Genomic DNA, 18298 nt, shown 5'->3' on the forward strand with positions numbered 1-18298 from the left:
TGATGAAGGGTTGTTGTATGGGAATTCATGTGCATGATTGTTCTGTAATAGATATATATTTTTAAAAGAAAACTGCCAGGAAATATAGTAAAATATTAACAGTAATAGGGGATGAAAGAACAATTTTTAAAATATTCTGCTTGACTTTTCACACTTTCTATGAGAAGCATGTTATTTTATGATGAAAAAAGACATTTTAATGTTAAAAACGAATTAAGGATATGTGGTAAGGAAGTAGGGACAGTACATGTGGATTGGTCTTTCAAACTCTATTGACATATTCCAGTGTTCCCTACTTTTTACATATTAAGATATTAGATAAAAGTGAGAAAGTTCTATGGCAAGTGAAAATGTACACTTTCTCTCTTTTTTTTTTTTTGGCGGTACCAAGGATTGGACCTGGGACCTTGTACATGAGAAGCAAGTGCTCAACTACTGAGCTATATCCACTCTTCAGTGAGAGTTCGTTTTTTTATTTGTTTGTTTTTGTTTTAGGAGGTACTGGGATCGAACTCAGGATCTTATCCATGGGAAGCAGGTGCTCAACCACTTGAGCTACATCCACTCCCTACATTCTTTTTTGAAATACAATTTCAGAGAAACTGAAATCACACAAGAATTTATTTAACATTTTAAAATTACTTATCAAATAACATATAGATACTATTATGTATTTAAATATTTGAAGTAAATGTAAAACGCATTTATTATTTGATAATATTAAGATGAAGTCTTTAGACATTGTGACTTTTAAATTGGGGAAAATACCCAAAACTTTTTCTAGGTATAGGTATACCTGGTTATCCACTGACAGAATTTAGCACATGAAATTTAAATTCATTATTATCCCAAGACATTCACAAAATTACTGCACAGATTCATGTCAGTATTGTTTTTTGTTTTTTTTTTAAAGATTTATTTTTTATTTATTTAATTCCCCTCCCCTCCCCCGGTTGTCTGTTTTCTGTGTCTTTTTGCTGCGTCTTGTTTCTTTGTCCGCTTCTGTTGTCGTCAGCGGCACGGGAAGTGTGGGCCGCGCCATTCCTCGGCAGGCTGCTCCCTCCTTCGCGCTGGGCGGCTCTCCTTATGGGTGCACTCCTTGCGCGTGGGGCTCCCCTACGCGGGGGACACCCCTGTGTGGCACGGCACTCCTTGCGCGCATCAGCACTGCGCATGGGCCAGCTCCACACGGGTCAAGGAGGCCCGGGGCTTGAACCGCGTGGTAGACGGACGCCCTAACCACTGGGCCAAAGTCCGTTTCCCGTGTCAGTATTGTTTTAGCCTTTAATATTTTCTTGTCGTTCTCATGTTTGTGCTCTTTATTTTTTAAAAAAATGTATATTCTTCATTTAGGGTTATTCAATTGGTAAAAATTATGTTAAATAAATGTTCAGTTGGTAGAAATTGTGGTAAAAAGTCAGTTTTTACCATAATTTCTTTTTTATCTAATTGTTAACAATCTAGTTTATCTCCTTATAATAGTTCTGGTAAGTATTTTGTTGCCATAGGAGTTGGGATTTCATCATCCCACCTGTCATCTTTTTCTGCTTTCTTTATCCTGTTTTCTTTGTTTCCTGTGTCACTTGGTAGACACCTGTGTGACTGTCAATAGTCAGAAATAGTTTAGCCATGTGAAATCTTCCCTTGCATCTTTGGTCTGTGTGAGAGCTCTCTTGGAGCCTCCTCTTTAGGAACTTATGATAAGCTGGTTTATATTTAGAAAATATTGCATAGGGAAGAGGTGCTCACTCTTGTCCTTATTACCCATTGTTGTGGCTCTTAGAGAAATTGCAACTCCAGTTCCAATTCTAGTGTGTTACCAGATTTTGTCTAGGTTCTTGGCTATGCTGCAGGAATGAATTTCAAGAGCACGCCAGATGAGTTAAGCCAGTAATTTATTCAGGTAGGGAGGGAAGAGAAATGGGAGAAAAGAACAGAGCAGGGGTCCCAGGTAGAGACAAAGGGGGGGTGAAAAGGGATGAAGAAGACTGATTTATAAGCTACAATTCCCCATTATAGATTATAAATCCCCAGGTTTACTTGCATGGCCATATGGCAGAGGAAAAATGGCGAGAGCGGTGCACAGAGAGCAGGAACAGGTCCAGAGGCAAGAGCATGCTCAGTCTGCAGCAGTTTGCTTTATAAACTATTAATTATCCCACCCCTTTGCTAATGGCAGGGGAGGGAGTCCAGCTTTTTGCTGTTTTGATTGATTACTCCACCCATCAATCCCCAATGATAAAGTCTCTAGGGAACATCTGGGGCTTTTCCTTGCTCCCAGAAGTCTTTGTCCTGGATAGCAGAATCTTGAGGGTGGGGTCTTCCAGCAGCCATCTTGAGGGTTACTGATGTCCATGTGGACATTTGGCCAGGTTCCAGATCCATCTATTAATTCCCTGTCTTACTAGCCTGCTTCAGAAGTCCATTTCTTAACAAGTACATGGGATAGAATCTGTCATTTATATTATCAAAAATAAATGGAATCATTTTTAATATTCTGAAGATACTTATTTAGGAGTGTCTTTATCTCATTTTACAAATAAGGAGTCTGAGGGACAGATAAACTGTACCTAATGTCATAATTTGTCAGTGACAAATTTCAGAATTATCCATCTGCATTAATAAGTTTAGATAGTTATAATCAACTAGCATCCTTAGGTAGAATTTCAATTTGTCCCTTTCATTTCTAACTCTTGAATAGAAAAGAAAGTGAAATTTTGTCCTCAGACTTAAATATACAGTGTGTTTTTGTGTTATACCGTATAACATAACTTAAACATCATCATCATGCCACTCTTTCCTGATGGCTACTGCTACAGATAACCATTGATACTGTTATTTCTGTAACTATTAAATTAAAGACACCCCTCTACCTTCACAATTTTATATGTATGCCCTTTCATACAAATAAATATGTTTTTATTTCTCACACTGATGGAAAAGAAATTGTTTAATGGGTACATAGGGAAGAAAATTAAATATGAATCAAAAAAGATTTTACTAAAATGACAAAGATTTAAAGAAAGAAAAAAGACCAGAAAAAATGTTAAAATACATTATGGACATTAATATACTATACATATGTAAAAAGTCTTTGAGGACAAAACTTTTGGAATGGGTGACGAGCTTGGCAATTTCTCTTCTTACTAAAACAACAATAAAACTGGACGGGGAAGCGGTTGTGGCTCATCTGATAGAGCATCCACCTACCATATGGAGGGTCCAGGGTTCGATACCCAGGGCCTCCTGACCTGTGTGGTAAACTGGCCCACACACAGTGCTGCCAAGCGCAAGGAGTGCTGTACCCCATGTAGGGGTACCCCATGTGCAAGGAGAGCCGCCCTCCCGCAAAAAAAGTGCAGCCCGCCCAGGAGTGGCACTACACACACACAAAGCTGACGCAGCAAGATGACACAACAACAAAAAAAGTGACACAGTTTCCCGGTGCTGCATGACAAGAATGCAAGCAGACACGGAGGAACACACAACGAATGGACACAGAAAGCAGACGGGGTGGGGGGAAGGGGAGAGAAATAAATAAAATCTTAAAAAAAAAAAATGCACAGAGTTGTCAGAAACAATTATTTAAAGGCTCTGAAAGTTGACCAAAGGCATATAACTAATTAAGAGGCAATTTTTTTCCCCAAGACTGTGTTTAAGTCTGATGTTTTTGCCTGGTACTGCTCCTATCACCACCACCACCACTACCACCCCACCAGCATCTTTATGTTATGAAGTCCTAGGGAGGCAGCTCTGTTGCTCTGTCCTTAAGAATCTGACTTTACTTGGAAAAATGGTAGAAAATTCTATGCTTAGAGGCTTTGTCTTTGTCATTCAGGGAAGGCCAGGTCACAGCTGGCCTGACGTTGCACTACTCTTCCGGGCAAGCAGTAGAATGACAGGCTATCCTGAAATCTGGTAAAGACACTTCGGAAACAAGATAGCCAAAGCTGGCCTTGCCTAGGATCCCACCTATTCCTTATGTTCTAGAAGGCTGTGCATATGCCCTATCCATCCCTGGCAAACTTCATAATTTGCAAACACAAAGTAAAGGCACATACCTGAACTTTGAAAACTGCATTCCCCAAGCCACATGCAGACCCATAGACAAAGGGTATGAGGCTTACTGGCTCAAGGTGTTTAAGCACAGCCTTTCACTAATTATTGGTTAATCTTTAATTCATGCTGACCCAAGTTACACCCCCTAGGAAGCCAGGTTTAAATATCAAAGCAAGAATTTAAAAAACAAAAAGTAAGCAGAGACACCAGAGACTACACACTGTAGGGGAAACAGACTTTGCAGAATTAGTCCAAGCAAGTTACTATACAAAGAAGGTAACAACCACCACCCCCACATGGGGAGAGGGTCATAAACCATTGTTGCTATTACATATTAACTAAAATATCCAATCTCTATTAAAAAAATGACAAGTCATGGAAAGGAACAGGTAAATGTGACCCATAATAGGGGGAAGAACAGACAGAAGAAACTGCCTTTGAGGGACCCAGATGGTGAGGTTAGCAGACAAAATTCAAAGCAGCTATCATAAATAAATTCAAAGGATTAGAAACCATATTTATGGAATTTTAAAATAAAGTATGGTAACAGTGGTTCATCAAATAATATCAAGAAAGATAGAAACTACAAAAAGGAACCAACTAGAAATTCTGCAGTTGAAAAGTACAATAATTGAAATGATAATTCACTAGAGGAACTCAACAGATTCGATCTGGGAGGAAAAGAGTGGGTGAAGTGGTAGCTAGATTAACAGAGATTATCCACTCTAAAGAACACAAAGAATAAAAACGAGCCTGGGGAAACAGACTTGGCCCAGTGGTTAGGGTATCCGTCTACCACATGGGAGGTCCGCGGTTCAAATCCCGGGCCTCCTTGACCCGTGTGGAGCTGGCCCATGCACAGTACTGATGCATGCAAGGAGTGCCCTGCCACGCAGGGGTGTCCCCCGCGTAGGGGAGCTCCACGCACAAGGAGTGCACCCGTAAGGAGAGCCGCCCAGCGCGAAAGAAAGTGCAGTCTGCCCAGGAATGGCGCCGCCCACCCCGTGAGGCTGACTGACAACAGAAGCGGACAAAAGAAACAAGACGCAGCAAATAGACACAGAAAACAGACAACCAGGGGAGGGGGGGGAATTAAATAAATAAATAAATCTTTAAAAACAAAAAACAAAACAACAAGCCCTGCCTAAAAAACCTGTGGCATTATGTATACCAGTATACTTAATGGGTATCCCAAAATGAAAGGAGAGGGAGAAAGGAACAAAAAAAAAATTTAAAGAGATAACTGGCCAAAAGCTTTCCAAATGTGGGTGGGATGGAGAAGGGATTATACATTCCTATATGCTAAACAACCTCCAAAAAGGGTAAACACAGAGGGACCCACACCTAGATATAACTTCTTGAAAGATTAAGAAGTTCTTGAAAGCAAAAGAAAAACAATTCTTCACATTCAACATAACCACAGTAAGATTAGTATCTGACATCATCAGAAACAGTGGAGGGCAAAAAGCAGAATGATATATTCAAGAGGTTGTGAGAAGAAAAAGTCAAGAATTTTATGTCCAGGAAAATTATGTTTAAAAAAATGAAAGTGAATAAAGATATTCCCAGATAAAAGAGACAGAGAATCCATTGCTATCAAACCTGCCTTACAAAAAAATACTAAGAAAGTTTTTGAGCTTGAAAAGAAATAACTCAAGTCCATACAGTGAAACGAAGAGCACCAGTAAAGTAATTGTATAGGTAATTATAAAAGTATAGATTTTATCTCTTCTCTAAATTGATTGAAGACAATTGCATAATATTGTTGAACACAGAAATCACATTTCTACCTTGTTTTCCTAGGCTGCTGAAAGCAAATACCATGAAATGGTTCCACTTAAACAATAGGTGTTTATTTGCCCGTAGAGTCCATGAAAATGTCCAAACCAGGGCATCATTAAGGCTGCCAGTGATTCTTGGCTCCTCTGCCATGTGACAAGGTACATGGCGAGGTCTCCTGGGTTCTTGTCTCCTCTCTTGCTCTGTCTATTCATTCTTTTTATAAAGTACTCCAGTAATAGGATTAAGACCCACCCTGAATGAGGTGGCTCACACCTTAAGTAGCATCATCAGTAGGTCCTACTTACAATGGATTTTACACCCACAGGAATGGATAACTTTAAGAACATGTTTTTTGGTGGTACGTATAATTCCACACCACCACACCTGCTGACAATGACCATGTGAAAACTGAAACTTGAAACAATAGTATTTATAATCACTCCAAAGGGAATGAGACACTTAAGTAAACTAAACCAAAAAATGTACAGGATCTGAAAGCTGAAAACTACAAAATTCTCATTTAAAAATTAAAGAAGACTTAAATAAAAGGATATATATACTTGTTCATGGATTGGAAGGCAATAGTAAAGATGTCAGTTCTCCCCAAATGGGTTTATAGGTTTAGTAGAACTCCTAATAATGTCCTGCTGATTTTTTCTTTTTTAAGGCATAGGCAAGCTTATTCTAAAATTTATAGAAAGTTACAGGCCCTAGGATAGCTAAAACAATGTTGAAAAAGAAGTCTAAAGTGAGAGTAATCACTCTACCCAAAATAAGGCCTACTGTGTAGCTATAGTAATCAAGAAATTATCTACAATAAGCTGGATATATAGATCAATGGAGCAGATGGGAACACAGAAATACAGCCACACAAATATGCCCAACTGATTGACACAGATATAAAAACAGCTCAGTGAAGGAAGAATTGTCAGCAAACATTCAGAAGCAGTTAGACATCCATAAGCAAAAGAAAATGAACCTTGATCTAAACTCTTAAGAACTCACTCCTTACATAAAAATTAACTCACAACTAGTATGAGAAAAAAATAAAGGGAAGAATATGTTTGATTTGCAAGTCCCACAACTTTCGTTATACACTTATTGTTTATGTGTGCTTATGTGTGGTGATATACTTCAGTAAATTAATTTTTTAAAAAAATGTACCCAAACTTATGTCTAGCACAGCTCAAGCAGTGCTTAGAGGGAAATTTATATCTGTAAAGCCTATATTAAATAAGCAAGATCTCAATCAATAACCTAAACTTCCACTTAAGAAACTAGAAAAAGAAGAGCAAACTAAACCAAAAGATAGCAGAAGGATTAAAATAATAAAGATAAGAGTCTGCATAAATGAAATAGAAAATGGAGAAACAGTAAAGAAAATTAGTGATACTAACAGTTGGTCCTTTGAAAAGGTCAACAAATTGACAAACCTTTTGCTAGACTGACCAAGAAAAAAGGAGTGAAGACTCAAATTACTAAAATGTAGAATGAAATAGCTGATATAAATAAACTTTATATGGGAATACTGTGAAAAAATGTATCCATAAATTAGATAACTTTGATGATATAGACCAATTTCTAGAAAGACAAAACAACTGAAATTGACTCAAGAAGAAATAGAAAATCTGTATAGAACTATAACAACTAAAGAGATTGTATTAGTAATTAAAGACTTCTCATAAAGAAAAGCACAGGACCAGATGGCTTCATTGGCAAATTCTACCAAACATTTAAACAATAATTAATGACAATCCTTCACAAATTCTTTAAAAAAACAGAAGAGGAATGACTTCCAAACTCATTCTCTGAGTCCAGGATTAACCTTATACCAAAACTAATGGCATCACAAGAAAACAAAACCAGAGACCCCTATCTTTTTTAATGAAAATAGATGTAAAATCCCTCAATAAAATACCAGGGAAACAAATCTAGTAACATATAAAAAGGATTATACAGCATCACAAAGTAGGATTTATCCCAGGAATGGAAGAATGGTTTAACATCTGAAAATAAGTAGATTTAAACATTGTTTTAGTAGCATAAAGGTTTGTTTACATATCTTCTTTATCAATGTTCTCTAATTTCGTTTCATCTTATACTTCTTTTGTTAAATGTATTCCTAAGTATATGGTATTTGGGGCACTATTGCAAATCCAGTCTTAAAAAGTAAAAGGTGAAGCAGACTTGGCTCAATCGATAGAGCGTCCACCTACCACATGGGAGGTCTGTGGTTCAAACCCAGGGCCTCCTGACCCATGTGGAGCTGGCCCACGTGCAGTACTGGTGCGTGTAAGGAATGCCAAGCCACGGCAGGGATGTCCCCTGCGTAGGGGAGCCCCACGCGCAAGGAGTGCACCCTGCAAGGAGAGCCACACAGCACAAAAGGAAGTCCAGCCTGCCCAGGAGTGGTGCCGCATACATGGAGAGCTGACACAGCAAGATAACACAACAAAGAGATACACAGATTCCCAGGGCCACTGACAAGCGTACAAGCGGACGCAGAAGAACATATAACAGCAAATGGACACAGAGAACAGACAACTGGAGGCGGGGGAGAAATAAATAAAAAATAAATCTTAAAAAAAAAAGTAAAGAGAAGAAAAACTTTTAAAAGAAATGTGGTCGCAAAAACGTTGCAGTGACAGTACTATATCAAAGCTAAGGGTTAGCAATGGGGGTGGGTGTAAGATGGTATGGGATTTTTCTTTTTGGAGTACTGAAAACATTCTAAAATTGACTGTGGTGATTGATGACAGCTTAACTCTGATTAGACTGCCATTGAATGTACACTTTGGATCAATTGTGCAAAACATGGTACTGTGTAACACAGTGAAGATTGTGGTGGATGATGAACTGGTTAACAGTACAGTTCATGAACATGAAGTATACAAATGTACAGTACTGTAACATGGAGTTAACAAAGGGGTGATATGGGAGGAATATACCTAAAAAAGCTACAACAGATTATAGTTAGTAGTAATATTTTAATACTCATTCATTAATTATAACAAAAATATCATACTAATGCAATGTCAAAAATACAGTAGGTGTTTGAAAATGTTTTTTTGCATGACTTTTCTGTAAATCTACACCTTTTCTGATTAAAAAAACTTCACGTCATAAGAAATCACCAGAGACAAGAAAGTTTATCGTACCTAATCTTGAATAATTACTGTAGATTTCTTCAAATTGAAGTCAAATTTAGTGATTTTGTTCACAATTTTTTAATGTAAACCAAGTTTTGAGATACTTTCACTTTTTTCTTCCATCTTCATCTTGAACCACATTACTTGCTCTTCATTAGGTTATTTAAATTACTGTAAATATAGAAAATATATTAGTTTCCTGTTTTGTTTGATTTTGTTTTTACCCAAATGCTCATGGTAATAGTGACTGCTAAAATAATCTTTTATTAAAATGGTAGTTTGACAGTGGAATAGAGTATCAGTTTTCTTATTTGTAAAGATTGGCTTTAAATTCTTACACACTAATAATAATTGTCTTTTCTCCAAAATTATAGTTAACTTTCACCACACTGAGGTACATAAGTGTATATATATTTATATAGATATCTTTATGCTATATAAAAAAAACTTTTATAAATACCAGTGTGAGTAAAGCTTAATTGACTGGAAATACTACTTACTCTCATCTCAGGTATAAAAATATGTTAAAATTTTTTTTGAAGAATTAAAAGAAAGAAATAGAATTTAAATGGGGCAGAGGGGATACAAATTAGACAACTTTTTTAAAGTAAGGTAAATAGGAGATTTTTATATAACTGGAAACAAATTGTAACACATTTGCTTATATGACTTTATAACACATATACAAGGAATTTTGTTTTATGTTAAGTAACTCTCTAAGCAGATATTTTAATAAAGAACAATAATGAAATATCCCCATTCATCTCAAATTTTGTATAATTTGATGCAGTGATTTAGTGTAAGAATTTTTACTTACTATAATCTGTACTGCATACATGGTTTACTCTCTTCCCTAAAGCAACCTAATTCAGTCCATACCAGCTGAGTCTTCCTTGTAAACAAAAGCTAGTCAATAAATACGATATAGAGTTCAAAATAATAGACATTTTATTAATATGGAATAAACTTAGGAAGGTGATTTTTGGTATGGTTGGTTCCCAACCTAGCCAGTGTGAACACTGAGATTTCCTTCTTAAAGAGTATGCACTGATAAAGGAAAAGGTGAGTAGAGTAAAAACATTATCTGATGTGAAACCTCAATTTAAGCAAAATGTCCCAAAATTTTTTAAAGAATATTGACGCAAATGACCCTGGTAGTATAGATTTATGCTACTGTGTTACTTTCTGTTATTCAGAATGAAAGCCTTATTATTTAGGTCCTTTATTTTTTATTTAAATTTTTACCTTTAATTTATTTTACTGTTTTTTCCTTTAAAAATCAAACCATTGAGTAAATATATTTTAGTGGATTGTAAGCAGTGAGAATTATTTAAAAGTTTATGATTCTTAATTTTAAAATCAGCTATTTCATTCCTTTATTATGATGGTTACTAAATTTTAAACTTAATTAACATTAATTTTATTCTTTTATTTGAAGGGAATAAAAACATACATAAGTGAGAGAACTTTATGCATTTTTAAATTGAGATATAATTTACCTTCCATTAAATGCACAAGAGTTCTGTTTTGATGAGTTTTTATTTTAGATTTTTATTTTGAAATACTTTCAATCTTACAAGACAGTTACAAGCTCCATACAGAAAACTCAGACATACCCCTATTTTAACAATTTGCCAAATCATTCTGTCTATGCATCTTTCCATCAGTGTATCAAGTCATCCTATATACTAATATTAATCAATTTGCAGAACATTTGAGTATAGGTTGTGTACATCATGCTTCTTAAACATTTAATGCTTCCATGTACAATTTCCTAAGAACGAGGGTATATTAACTTTGTATTCTCCTTAAGTGTACTTCTCAAGTTCAAGTAATTTAACAATAATATAATGTTTACAGTCTATAATCCAACTTTCTCCTGTCCTAACAATTTCTTTTGAGCTTTCTCTGTCTCGTTAGATCCAGTCCAGGATCATGTATTGCCTTTGTCATTATCTGCTTATTTTGTTCTTTTTTTCCTTTTTAAATTGTAGGAGCATATATATTACATAAATTTTACCATCTCAGCCATTCCCAAGCATACCATTCAGTGGAATTAATCACATAATTCCACTATGGTGTGGGGCCCTCACCATCATCCATTACTAAAATTTTCTGGTCTTTCCGAACAGAAACTCTGTGTCCATTTTGTACTAACTCCCCATTCACCCTGCCCTCCACCCCTGGCTCTATAATTTCTGTTTCTCTGAGAATTTTGTGTATTATATTTTCTTTGTAGTTACCATGGAGCTTAAATTTAACATCCTAGATCTATAACAATTCCATATGCTTTGCTACCAGCTTAACTTCAGTATTATGTAAGAGCTATATTCCTGTACCCCTTGTACCCCCACCTTCATGCAGCTTATGTCATAATCACATGTTCATACTTTGAGTCCAAAACTGCTGATTCTAATTACATTTTGTGCATTTGCCTTTGAGGTCCGGTAGGAAGTAAAAAGTGGAGTTACAAACCCAAAATATAATAGTAGTGGCATTTAAATTTACCCTTGTTGTTAACCTCACTGGAGATCTTTATTTCTTCATGTGGCTTTAGTCAGGTTCCCGGTGTCCTTTCCATTCAACCTGTAGAACTCCCTTTAGTCTTTTCATTCTCCTAACAGTTTCTTTCACAGAACAAACATTTTTAATTTTGATGGGAAGCAAACTTGGGCCAGTGGTTAGGACATCCGTCTACCACATAGGAGGTCCGCAGTTCAAACCCTGGGCCTCCTTGACCCGTGTGGAGCTGGCCCATGCGCAGTGCTGATGCATGCAGGGAGTGCCATGCCACACAGGGGTGTCCCCCGCATAGGGGAGCCCCACGCGCAAGGAATGCGCCCCACAAGGAGAGCCGCCCGGCACGAAAGAAAGTTCATCCTGCCTAGGAATAGCACCGCACACACAGAGAGCTGACACAGTAAGGTGACGCAACAAAAAGAAACGCAGATTCTGACAACAGAAGTGGACAAAGAAGAACACGCAACAAATAGACACAGAAAAAAGACAACTGGGGTGGGGGGAGGGGAGAGAAATAAATAAATAAACCCTTAAAAAATTTTTTGTTGAAGTCCAATTTATCAATTTTCTTAAATGCATCAGGATTTTTATATCATGTCTAAGAATTTTTTGTCTAACCCTAGGTCTCAACAGTATTTTCCTGTGTTCCTTAAAAAAAATTTTTTTTCTTCTACATTTTACAATTAGTGCTATTATCCATGTGAACTGTAGGGTGTTAGGTTTATATTGAAGTTCATTATGTTTTTCTGTTTTGTTTTTTACTCATGGATATCTAATTATTCCAATATTATTTGTTGAAAGATGTTTTTTTCTCCATTGAATTGCCTTTACAACTTAGTAAAATCAGTAGCTAAGGATGTGGTGATGGTAACACAATAATACATTGTAAAAGTAATACACTTACAATTAGTTAAAATGACAAATTTTATATGTTATGTATGTGTTACCACAATTTTTGAAAATCAATTGGCTGTGTATATGTAGGTCTGGTTTTGAACTCTCTTCTGTTCCATTGATTATTCTCACCAAAACTTAAAATAGGTTGCATGGCTCCTCCAACTTTTGCTTTCAAAATTGTTCTGGCTATCCTAGTTCATTGCTTCTCAGAAATTTTTAAGTCAGCTTGCTTTGTGGTTTGGATTTTCATTGTTATTGCATTGAATCTTTAGGATACTTTGGGGGAAATTCTTCAGTGTTTTGTAGTTTTGAGTATATTGGTCCTATACATATTTTGTTAGGTTTATACATAAATATTTTTTATGTTGTTATTGTAATAACATTGTTTTAACTGGATTACATTTATTTGTTGTTAATATGTAGAATTGAAGTTTTTTTTAATATTGACCTTGTAGCCTGTAATCTTACTAAATTCATTTACTAGTTCTTTAGGTTCTTAAAAAAATTCTTTGGGATTTTCATTGTACACAATCATGTTTTCTGCAAATAAGAAGTTTTGTGTTATTCTTTACAGTCTGTCTACCTTCCTTTCTTTTTTTCCTTTTTTTTTTTTTTTTCTTTATTGCCCTTCCTAAGACCTCTCCAGTACAGGTAATTGAAATAGTAGAGACTGACATTGGCCTTCTCCTTGACCTTAAGGATATCATTAATTTTTTTCATCATTAAAGATAATGTTAGCTTTGAGTCTTCTTAAATGCTTTTTATCAGATTCAGGTGATTCCTTTCTTTTCTTAGTTTGCTGGGAGTTTTTTTTTTAATTATGATTGAATATTGAACTTTACCAAATAATATTTCTGTATCTATTGAGATGATAATATGGTTTTCTTCACTTAGTTGGTAAAATGAATTGCCTTCATTGGTTTTCAAATATTCAAACAACCATGCATGTCTAGGTGAAACCCCACTTAGGCATAATGTTTTATTCTTCTGATATATTGGTGTATTCAATTTGCTAATACCTTTTTGAGGATATTTGCATCTATGTTCCTGAGTGATTTTGGCCTATAAATTGTGTTTCTTGTAATATTTTTGTCTGGATTTGGTAGGATAATACTGTTCTCTAAAAAACAATTCTGTGTTCTAGAATAAATTGTGTAGAATTTGTATTTCTTTAAATGTTTTGTAGAAGTAAACATGGACTTGGAAATTCTTTAATTATAAATTCAATTTCTTTAGTTGACTATTCAGATTATCTGTTTCTTCACAAGTTCTCTGGGGAGCTTTGGTTTTTATGTCTTTCAGGGAATTTGTTCATTTCATCTAAGTTGTTGCTGTTGACTTTAATGTCAAAGATTTTTTTAACTGAAGCAGTTGTTGGCTACACTAGCACATCTGCCATATTCATCTTTAGGTTGGAGGATGTTACCTTTACTTTCAAAACTATTTTAAATTTTATAAGCAGCGTAATGTAGTGAGCAAAAGCGTAGGTTCAGAAATCAGATTGGGTTTTTTTTTTTCCTAAATAATTTTTTTTTTTTTTAAGATTTATTTATTTATTTATTTTTCTCCATCCCCAGTTGTCTGTTCTCTGTGTCTGTTTGCTGCATCTCTTCTTTGTCTGCTTCTGTTGTTGTCAGCGGCATGGGAATCTGTGTTTCTTTTTGTTGTTGCTGTTACGTCATCTTGTGGTGTCAGCTCTCCGTGTGTGCTGCGCCATTCTTGGGCAGGCTGAACTTTCTTTCACGCTGGGCGGCTCTCCTTACAGGGTGCGCTCCTTGCACGTGGGGCTCCCCTACATGGGGGACACCCCTGCGTGGCAGGGCACTCCTTACATGCATCAGCACTGCGCATGGGTGGCTGGATTTCTTAATCTTCATCTGCTTCAATTACCTCATCTATAAAATATAGAAATAGTGAGCACTAATTTAAAAACTGTTTTTGTTACAGTCATTATCATTGTTGTATCTGTCAGTGGTATCTGACCGCAGTCTATTTTTTCTTCAAACTTTTCAGTGTCCAAGGCTACCAGGACTTCCTTTTGTCTTGTTTTTAACTAGACCTTTTTAGAGCAGTTTTACAGAAAAATTGCACAGAAAGCACAGTATTCTCATACACCCTCTCTTTCATGCCCCCTTCCCCAGTTTCTTCTAATACTAACATCTTGCATTAGTATGGTACATTTGTTATAATTGATGAACCAACATTGATAAATAAATAAAGTCCATAGTTAACTTTAGAGTTTGCTCTTTGTGTTGTACAATTCTATGGGTTTTAACCAGTGCATAATATTGTATATCTGTCCTTACAGTATCATACAGAAATGTTTCACTGCCCTAAAAATGCCGTGTTCCACCTCTTCATCCCTACCCCTTCCTGCTGAACCCATTGCAACCATTAATCTTGCTGTTAATTTTTATAGTCTCCACATCAAAGCAGTGATAGTGATAGTAAAGCAGGATATGTGAAAATAAATGAAAGTTTTTGTTTATGACAAGGATGGTCTCTTAATTCGGTGTACACTTGAATGCACATAAAAATAATCTGAAACACTTGATTAGTGTTTTCAGGGCTTCGTATCCAGAAATTATAATTCAGTAGTTTGAGATGGGGGATGGGGGTTTGTTTTTGTCTCTAACAAGATCAATGTTGCTTGTCCAAGTACCATAGTTTCAGGGAACTATTTCAGCTTATTGAAATGTTACAGTACATTGGTTGGAAAACTATTGTAAGCACTCAAGACTTTTTCACTATAATAGTTTTGTAATTTTGGGCATGTCATTTAACCTCTCAGGTGTAGTTTCACTAATGATTAATCTATTCATCAAAAATAGCCTTTCTTCTCTTATAATATGCCTATAAGTTCATCTTTTGGTATTTTATTTCACACTTAACCTTTTAACTAAAATTTCCTGATATCCATTTAGATTACATGTTAAGTCTTTTGAACTTAGACTTTTCTTACCCCTCTTTCTTTATTTCTTCACTATTTCATAACTTTTAAACACATAAATTTATCTGTTTTCTTCATTGTACCTACTTCAATCTTATTTCTTCACACATGAATTTTCTTGATTGGTAATTTTTTCATTTGGCTTAAAAGAAAAAAATTGTTTCTAAGAAAATGTTTTTGCCTTTAGGCAGCTTTGAATCCTTAAATGTTTTAAATTATTTTATTCTAAATTCAGCTTATGTATTATGATTATTATGTGGTTAAATAGTAGTTAACTTGTGTTTGAGGAAAACAGTGTCACTAACTTGAAAATCTTCACACATTTTTGGGAGGGCCTAGAAATATAATTTTGCTTGTTTTTGGTTATTTTAGCATAGGCTTCCGCTATGGAACATTTATATCTTCATTTCTGTTTTAGGTGCGTATAGCAGCAAAATTCATCATTCATGCCCCTCCTGGAGAATTTAATGAGGTGTTTAATGGTGAGTGTTAAATTATAAAGCTGAGACTTAATAAATCAAGAACTCATTTTTTAAAGACGTAAATTATATACCAAAAATAGGCTGAAAGAAGTATGCAGAAAACTATTTTCTGAATTACAATTGTAATTTCTGGCAATCTGAATATTGTAATGGCTAAATAAAAGGTATTTATGATGTAGGTATGATAATTATGTTTGAGTAAAATAGTCTTTTTAAAATAAAATAAATTTCGTTCTACATTGATTACAGTATATTCTCATTCCTGGAAAGTAGTTTCTTTTTGGTTGTTTTATTTAAGTTAAACTATAAGCACATATAGATTGGGATGGTGAAGTGAGATGTGTCAGTACTCTATCCAGTCTTTAGAAGCCTTGAATATCCAGAAAGAACTGGCAGAAACATCTTCCTTAAAGTTCCAGAAAAAAAGGACTACAGTTAAAGGTTAAGAACCAAATCAAGAAAAAAGCTGCTTAAAAGCAGTAGGATCTTATGGCATCCTCTCTGGCTCCTTTCGTACTCCTCACTGGCTCAGCAAAGAGTTGACCCATGTTTCCAGTACAGAACTCCTTTGTCCCAGTTTTATTAATTTTTTTTTTTAAAGATTTTATTTATTTAATTCCCCTCCCCTCCCCCGGTTGTCTGTTTTCTGTGTCTTTTTGCTGCGTCTTGTTTCTTTGTCCGCTTCTGTTGTCGTCAGCGGCACGGGAAGTGTGGGCGGCGCCATTCCTCCGCAGGCTGCTCCCTCCTTCGCGCTGGGCGGCTTTCCTTATGGGTGCACTCCTTGCGCGTGGGGTTCCCCTACGCGGGGGACACCCCTCTGTGGCACGGCACTCCTTGCGCGCATCAGCACTGTACATGGGCCAGCTCCACACGGGTCAAGGAGGCCCGGGGCTTGAACCGCGGACCTCCCATGTGGTAGACAGACGCCCTAACCACTGGGCCAAAGTCCGTTTCCCTGTCCCAGTTTTAGAGGAAAAACAGTAAGCCTCATACACATACTGGGAGCTTGAATGTCTGACCCAATCTATCTGGTGATGGCCTGAAGGACTTACCATCCCAGAATTTGCCCTGCATGTAGAAAGCAGCTCAACAAGCTCTTTCCTGCAGATAACTGTGAGAGAGCAGTCAAGTAGTGCTACCTGAGGGCAAGGAATTGCTGGCTGTAGGACATAACAATGTAATGCCCAGGACTGTGAAGACTCTTTTTCCTAGGCGACAGGGGACTTTGGTGTCTGTGTTAAGAGGGGAATTTCAGGGCCACACATGCAAACCCAGTACAAAACTCAGGTGGAGAAAGAATTAGGGAGCCCCCTATGGCTTTGGCCTGCAACTATGCTCTAAACTCATTGTATGTTGCATGGACAAGCCCTGAAAGAGGGCACTTGCACAGGTCTGTCTGCAACAACTGGGAAAAGTATGTTTTCTTCCTTTTTTTATTTCAGTTAGCTCCTGGTATTCAAAGAAAGCTCTGGCATAGTACTGGCTTAAGGAACAGATGCCTCAGAGTCAGAATTCCAGTGATCACATGTCAAAATATCAAACTATCCAGGTTTTAGCAAAAGGTTACAAAATATATAAAGAAATAGGCAGAGGAGAAGATTAAAGCATTAGAAGCAATTAATGAGGAAGACTTGACCTGTGACATACCAAACAAAGACTAAATAAATTGTCCTAAATATGTTCAAAGATCTAAGGGAATGCAGAAAAACAGTAGATTAACACAAAGAGAATGTCAATCAAGAGAAGGAGATTACAAAAAGAAACCAAACAGAGCTGAAGACCACAGTAACAGAAATTACAAATTCCCTAGAGGGGTTTGACAGCAGCTTGGATGAATCAGAGAACTTGAAGATAAGACAGTTGAAGTCATCGAATCTGGAGCCAGAAAAGAAGAATGAAGAAGAGTGAACAGAGGCTGAGGAGTTTATAGGATGTCATCAAGCATTTCAGGATAAATAGACCCATACCATGGCATGCTCTAATCAAACCCTGGAATGCCAAAGATGAAGAGAGAATTCTGAAAGTCTCAAGAGATAAGCAACACATCACATTCAAGGGAACTTCAATAAGATTAAGTGCACATTTCTCTTTAGAAACTGTGGAGGCAAGAAGGCAGTTGGGGGGGCGGGGCGGAGAGCGGACTTGGCCCAAGGAATAGGGCATCCGCCTACCACATGGGAGGTCCGCAGTTCAAACCCTGGGCCTCCTTGACCAATGTGGAGCTGGCCCATGTCCAGTGCTGATGTGCGCAAGGAGTGCCGTGCCATGCAGGGGTGCCCCCCGCGTAGGGGAGCCACACACACAAGGAGTGCACCCCATAAGGAGAGCCGCCCAGCATGAAAGAAAGTGCAGTCTGCCCAGGAGTGGCGCCACACATACAGTGAGCTCACACAACAAGATGATGCAACAAAAAGAAACACAGATTCCCAGTGCCACTGTTAAGGATAGAAGCGGTCACA

At 36.8% G+C, this 18298-nt stretch overlaps 1 protein-coding gene across 2 annotated transcripts in view; it reads left to right on the top strand.

Moving 5' to 3' along the window:
- CAPZA2 (capping actin protein of muscle Z-line subunit alpha 2) overlaps positions 1-18298 on the top strand; it is a 67135-nt gene that overhangs the window by 17091 nt on the left and 31746 nt on the right. For both annotated transcript variants that reach the window (XM_004484894.3, XM_058297253.2), the window contains one exon: positions 15776-15839. In XM_004484894.3, the coding sequence (XP_004484951.2) occupies positions 15776-15839 (64 nt within the window). The remainder of the gene's footprint in view (positions 1-15775; positions 15840-18298) is intronic.

Source organism: Dasypus novemcinctus, chromosome 5 (assembly GCF_030445035.2).
Source record: "Dasypus novemcinctus isolate mDasNov1 chromosome 5, mDasNov1.1.hap2, whole genome shotgun sequence".
NCBI lineage: Eukaryota > Metazoa > Chordata > Mammalia > Cingulata > Dasypodidae > Dasypus > Dasypus novemcinctus.